The 6978-nt window shown below is 56.7% G+C and overlaps 1 protein-coding gene across 1 annotated transcript in view; it reads left to right on the top strand.

Annotated features, from left to right (window-relative positions):
• Positions 1–903: 903 nt before the first annotated feature.
• Positions 904–6978, top strand: part of CFAP77 (cilia and flagella associated protein 77) — a 106279-nt gene continuing 100204 nt past the window's right edge. The window contains exon 1 of the mRNA XM_006754199.2: positions 904–1221. Within this exon, the coding sequence (XP_006754262.1) occupies positions 1033–1221 (189 nt within the window). The 5' untranslated portion in view covers positions 904–1032. The remainder of the gene's footprint in view (positions 1222–6978) is intronic.

The following is a 6978-nucleotide window of genomic DNA, read 5'->3' as shown; positions in this document are numbered from 1 at the left end:
TATTTTATTTATTTATTTTTAAATTTTTTTAAGCATATTTTATTGATTTTTTTACAGAGAGGAAGGTAGAGGGATAGAGAGTTAGAAACATCGATGAGAGAGAAGCATCAATCAGCTGCCTCCTGCACATCTCCTACTGGGGATGTGCCCGCAACCAAGGTACATGCCTTGACCGGAATCGAACCTGGGACCTTTCAGTCCGCAGGCCGACGCTCTATCCACTGAGCCAAACCGGTTTCGGCAGGGAGGGAGGAGGTATTTTAAAATGGAGATTCCCAGATCCCATTTCCAGATATTCTGGCTCAGCGAGTCTCTTTTCAACTTCCCTTCGTTCTGTTGCACAACGTTGGGTACCACTGGTCTCATTTAACTCTAGACTTTCCTCCCTACCTACTTCACAGAAGATAAACACTGAGGATCCTAGAGGTCGGCTAGTTTGAGGTCAGCCAGTGGATTAGCAGGAACATCAGGCCTGGAGGGAGGATTCCTAGCTCACTCTGAAACACTCAGTGAAACATGTGAGCTCTATCCCGTGTGTGTGGTGAGAGACTGACTTGGGAAACTAAATGGCCCTCCAGAGCCTGTCACTGTTTAACATCAGTGGTCATTATTGGGGTTTTCTCACGTCTATTTAAGAAAAAAATCTGAAAACGTCCACTTTGATGGCCGCCAATAGTTTCCTGAAACAAACAAGGTCCACATAGAACCGTTGGCGTCCTGTCGTCATGGAGACAGGCCATTCCATTCTTCCCTAAGGGGTGGTCTTGACTTTCTCTCCTTCCCGGATCCGCAGCACGGCTCCCAGAAGGTGCTCCGAGGAACCAGAGGGACCTATAAGGGCCGTTAGGTCTCCTTGAAACGAGGGGGCTTCCGAGGGAGGTGCACCCCGCTCCGGAGGGAGCCCGGAGTCTGGGGCCCACCCCGCGGTCCAAGTGGTGGGGTCCAAGCGGTGGGCTCCCCGGAGCTCGGCTCAGGCCCCAAGCTGGGAAGCCACGGGGTCCAGCCCCGGGTCAACTCCCCGCGACCCCCAGGATGCCAGAGGCCAAGAGCTCCCGCCAGGACCCCCTGCGATGGACGAAGAAGCCGGTGCGCCGCTCGGTCAGCCAGATCTGCCCGCCCCCGCGGCGGCCCCTGACCGTGGCCGACATCCGGCCGGGCATGGAGAACGAGAGGCTGGGGGTCGTGCGGGATTCCATGTTTCAGAACCCGCTCATCGTCAAGGTGAGAGCCCCTTCGAGCTCGCCCCTCGCTGAGCGCCCATTCGTCCGTGGTGCCCGCGTCCAGCCCTGGCCCCACGGCCCGGGTCCCAGCGCAGCGCTGCGAGCTCCCGCTCTGGTCCAGGCAGAGCTGGACCCCCATGCGGTCACAGGTGGCATCGTCTCTGGCCTCAGCTTCCTCATCCTCAAAGTGGGGTGATAAGGGCGCTCATTAAGGGGAGCGATTGGGAAGACTGAACAGGGTGACCCCGCGGGACCCCTGGCACAGCCTCCTCCACGCGGTGAGCCCGCAGTGCTGGCTGCTGCTATTTGCAGGGAGCCTGCCGGGGAGCCCACGGGCGACAGGTCTCACGCACCCAGACAATGACCTTACCTACCACCCGCCACCCCTCCTGCCCCTGCACACCGGCTGCTGCCGCGCAGTGAGCGCTCGTGCCTCCCCCGGGAGCACCGCTTCTCACGGTAACTTCACTCCATCGAACTCTGATCGGAGGAGCGACACCAAGAAACAGCGCGAACCTGGGCCCTGGGAGGCCCGACCGCCAGGAGGGAGGGACCCGAGGTTTCTAACTAGATCGCCGCCCCTTGCACTTCGCCTCCCCTCGTTTAATCTCCTTTCGGGGCTGGTGATCAACCAACACCCTACTACGCTTTCGCTTTCCCGGCCCCAGGCAAAGTCCAGTTGAGGTTTGGCTGTGGGAAGCGGCCAGTAGCAGATTTACCTGGCGCCGCTGGAGGGCAGTGTGCCTTTAAAAATGCGCGGTTCCCAGCTGTGGGCGGTGAAAGGCGCCGTGGCAACCACGGATTCAGTAACATTAGTTATCTGAGCTCCAGGCCTGCTTGGAGCCTGACTAGAGGCTTTTGGTGGTCTTGTTTGGGGGTCCAGGGAGCCTGAGGTTTCTAACCATCGCGCCGGAACTCGCTGAGTTACTTGGTTTGTCTGAACGGTGGACTCTCCTCTTGCCTCCCCACGCCGTGTGCCTGGCTCCCCACCCCGGGAAGCAGCTTGTCACGCTGGGCACCTTCCCTCACCCACCAAAGTAGAACAAGACCCTTCACTTATTTCTAGGTGACAGAGCCACTCTGAGCGGGCAGATGGGCCAGACAGATGGGGTTCATCATTCTGGGATCAAGGGGAGAACCAAGTCCCCCCACTCTGATCAGCCACTTCAGTGTTAGGTCATCACTATTGCCCGGGCAGTCACTCTGGGGTTTTCCTACCTGCATGTGAACCGGCGTTTTGGAGTTACTGTTCTCCATGGTGAGTCAGTCATGTGTGATGCCATATACACACATCTATATATATAAAAGCCTAAGCAACCATTAAGACCAGTTGACCAAATGACCGGTCGACAGGTCGCTGTGACAAACACTAACCACCAGAGGGCAGATGCTCAATGCAGGAGCTGCCTTCTAGTGGTCAGTGCGCTCCCACAGCCAACCTCCCGTGGTTCCTCTACCCTCCTCACCCCCCCTGCCGGCCGGGCCCAAACAGCCCTGATCGGGACTGGGCAAGATGGCTCCAATTGGCCCCAATCGCCAGCCAGGCCGAGGGACCCCACCTGTGCACGAATTCGTGCACCAGGCCTCTAGTATATATATACACACATTAGACATATACATACATTATGTACACATCTACACAGACATGTGTATATATATAGACTACATACATAATATAATACAGGGGTGGGCAAAACTAGGTTTATAGCTGCTCCTATAGAAAATAACACACTAATAAATAACACAAGGATAAACTCTGTTTCATGTACTCACAACTGTAATCCTACTTCTGCACACCCTGCATATGTATGTATATCAAATAGCCTTCCTTTTCTCCTGGTGCTGGCCTCAGTCCACGTTGAGGACAGCGTTTGGCCTCTGGGTGGCACTAGCTGCCTGGCTTCCAGGACAGATCCCGCCTCGCTCTGTGCACCTGCGTTTAGGTTGGGGCTTGCTGATGTCTGACAGCCAGGGGCTTGTCTTCAGGGCGTGAGATGCAGCACAGGACTGCCCTGGCGGGCGGTGGCTGCGTCCCTGTGACGGGGATGGGGGTGGGGAGGGGGACAGACTGTGTGCCCTCTCACTGCGCCGGCTCCTCCCCAGCCAGGGCGGCCGGAGCCAGCGGGCCTTCCCTTCTCCTTCCTCCCCCAGTTCCTGATGGGCTGTGGGTACTTCCTGTCGTAGTTCTGATGATGTCCACACTCCAGTGCTAACCGCGCCTTGGGACTCTCCACCCAAGCCAGGCCCACGTCAGCTGGGAGGCCCGAGGGGGAGAGGAGCCCTGGCCGCCACATTTCGCAGCCCCTCTTGCAAGTGGCACCGTGGCCACTGCGGCGACTCTGCCCGGTGCGGGCAGCGCGGAGCCTGCGGTAGAAGCCGCGTCCGGCTCCCGGCTCAGCATGACCACCACTCCAAACAGCTTCCTATATACAAATTTAAATTACAAACAAACTTTGGGGTTTTGACTTTCAAGAAAAGAAGAAGATTGAAAGTACTCAAGATTGCGGAGCCTTTTAGAAATCTTTTAAAAAAATCGGCTGTTCATGTTTCTTTGGGGGCCCGGCTGGGGGCCCCTCATGGTGGCACGCAGGGTGTGAGCGTATTTCGGTTCTAAGTCTGAACCTGAAGGCCGCGTCTATATGGAAGGATTCAGCCCCTGAGGTTCGGCACTCACGCCACCCTCCGGGGCTGTGGCCCGGGCTGTGTTCTCCGGTGAACAGAACCAGCTTGCTTTCATTTCACATGCACGCCACCTGATCAAACCAGCGCTGCTGTTTCACAGGCTCGGCGTTTACCAGGACGATGCACATCGGTCTGTCAAGAACAGGCCTGCAGGCCCTGGCCGGTTTGGCCCAGCGGTTAGAGCGTGGGCCTGCGGGTTTGATTCCGGTCAAGGGCATGTACCTCAGTTGCAGCCCCTCTCCCTGGCCTGGGCCCTGGTCAGGGCGCATGCAGGAGGCAGCCAATCAATGTGTCTCTCTCACATCAATATTTCTCTCTGTCTTTCTGTCTCTTTTCCACTCTCTCCAAAAATCAATGGGAAAATATTCTCAGGTGAGGGTTACAAAAAGAAAGAAAAGAACAGGCCTGCAAGATGCCCAGTAACCAGGCGCAAAGGGAGAAACTCAGGCGCCCACGCCCGCATTGCGTCTCCAAGGGCTCGACAAGGCTCTGCCTCGTTTAAAACCCAGCCAGCCAGGTTATTAGCAGAACTGGCTGGTCCAAGCGGGTGTTTCGTGTGGTCCCCAAAACACGGAAATGCTTCCCGGCAGAAAGAGCTTCTGCTCTGTTGTCTAAAGTGATGTGCTGTGAGCCAGTTCTCCGGCACAGGCGACTCCCCGGGCTTGCCTCTCCCCTCCCCAGAGTTCTGCACCTCAACACCCGCTGTGGCAGTCACCTCCCATCGCCTCCCATCGTCAGGGCCTGTCAGCGCACACGCGCCCCGCCGCTCAGCGATGCCTGTCAATCCAGTTCCGGGAGAGATGGCTTGGTTTGCTCCCTGACAGCCTGGAATCTTCTGTCGCCCCGGAGAGGCAGCCGTGTTCAGGGGGAATTGATTGCATCGAGCCCCCTTAGACAGTGCAAATGATCACGGCTCCCGGTTTTCCCCATAACTTATTGATGATTTTGTTTTCTGTGGGGGTTTGTGTCACAAATAGGAAGTGCGTGCCCTTGTGAAATAGAGTCATCTAGCCATGTCGGAGGGCTGGCAGACGGCTAGTCGATTCCTTTTTTTGAGGAGAGGAAGGCCGGGGAGGGGAGGAGACTCGTCCCGGGCGCCACGCTGACCGGTCACAAGGTGGGATGAGATTCTGGCCCCGGACTCCCAGTCCCATGCTTTTCTGCCCACGACACACGAATGAATTCGTGGCAACCCAGGCTGGGCACACAGCACAGCAGGCGGTCAACTGTTGACCAGTGAATCTGATTCCCACATCGTTTCACTCAGCGCGCCTTCCAAAATGACTTCTACTCATTTCTCGGGGACTGTTGGTATTTAAGAAATATTTATTGAGTGTTTACTAAGCGCCCAGCACCTTCCCAGGCTTCCGTGGGGGCATAGAACCAAGTTCAGCACTCAGCCCCTGCCCACAAGGAGTTAACTGTTTAGCTGGGGAGATGGAGCATGTGCCTGTATATTGCATGCACATATAGAGTGCATATATGTGCCTTAAAGAAAGCTCGCAGCAATGTTAGCTTTTATTCCTGTGTGCGCTGGTCGTGCATGCACGTGCGCGCGCACACACACACACACACACACACACACACTCTAAAAGCAATGCCATGGGCACCCCCTGCAGGTTTCAAACGAGCTGCCTGAGCCAGAAGGGGTGAGATTGGAGGGGAGGACGCCCTGAGCAGGTCCCGGAGGCGTTGTGAAGACACAGGCCTGGCTGGGACGTTGCAGGGTGCAGACCACGGTGGACTGGAAACACTGAGCCCCTGGGGTGCACCTTCTGCAGATCCCGAGTGTCCAGCGGCTTCACCCCAACTCTAGTTAGCGCATGAGACTCCGCGCCGCTGGGACCGTCACACTCAGCTTCATCCCTTGAAGAGAAGATAGGGTCGGGTGCCTGGCTCTTTTACACTCAGTGACAATGTAATAGGAGAAAATGAACCGGAGGAAGGGGGGGGTTAAAGGTGGGCTGTCCATCCTGATGGCCCCGCCTGGCTGGCCGGCCAGCGGGTAGGTCTTGTTTTTTTAGGGAAAGCGAGGGCTCATCTATCCTTGGAATTCTCCCTCTCGGTCCTGGCTTTCTTTTGGCATCAAAGCCTCCCCCTTCCAGTCGCAGCCACATCCTCCGGGAGCGACGGGGGCTGGGCAGCCTGGGCCATTGCAAAGGCTTCTCAGTGAGGCGCCCCGCCTCTCACCCCTAGCTCCTGCCTGATTGTGAGTGAGGACCGTGCAAACGAGTCCAGGCCACGGCTGTTGATTTCCCACAGCCACTAACACAGCGCGATACGTTGGCTGCCCGCGCGGATCTAACATCGCATCGCAGCCCCCGCCTCCCCGCAGAGAGAAAGGCGGTGTGGGCGGCAGGTGTGGAGTGCGCAGGCCCGAGGGCCAGTGCTGCCTCAGCCGCTGGCTGGCTGTGCCACCTGTGAGGTTACTGATTGTGAGCCTCAGTTTCCTCTCTGTAAAATGGGCTGGCAGTAGCTGGTACCCGGCCAGGGAGAGTTGTGAGGACTGAATGAGACGGCACAGGTGCCAGGCCCGGAGGGCACTTGGTCAGCAGGCAGTTTGTTATTTTGCATGGCCAGGATCCCACGATTCCTTTCCAGTCGCATTCCTCAAGACAGCCTTCTTATTCCCCTCTGCTGGCTGTGAATCAATGCTGTAGATCTGAACTTCGAAAACAAAATTGTAACGACAGCCACGTAGCCAGGTGCTTCCTCGTCCCCCTTTGTGTTCTCGTCCAAGGGTACGGTCACCCACCCCGTCCCACGTGTCCTGCGCCTGCGTGGCCACGAGGAGACAGGTGCGCCCTGGTGACAGGTGAACGACCCACTCGCCAGCTCTCCTGAGGGTTCTTGGGCAAGTGGCCTAATCTCCGCCTCAGTTCCCTCCTTTGTGAAGCATTGGTGCCTACTTCTCCAGGTAATGGAGATTGATTGAAACGGACTCTCGCTCATGGAAGAGATTACGATAGAGTTCTCATAGAGTTATGATAGATTCTTCTAGAATTAAACCAGTGGTCCTCAGCTGAGGGGCAGTTTTGCTCCCCAGGAAACACCTGCCCACATCTGAAGATTTTAT

This window comes from Myotis davidii, unplaced genomic scaffold (assembly GCF_000327345.1).
Source record: "Myotis davidii unplaced genomic scaffold, ASM32734v1 scaffold651, whole genome shotgun sequence".
In the NCBI taxonomy this organism is placed as follows: Eukaryota; Metazoa; Chordata; class Mammalia; order Chiroptera; family Vespertilionidae; genus Myotis; species Myotis davidii.
This window is presented reverse-complemented; position numbering and strand designations above follow the sequence as displayed.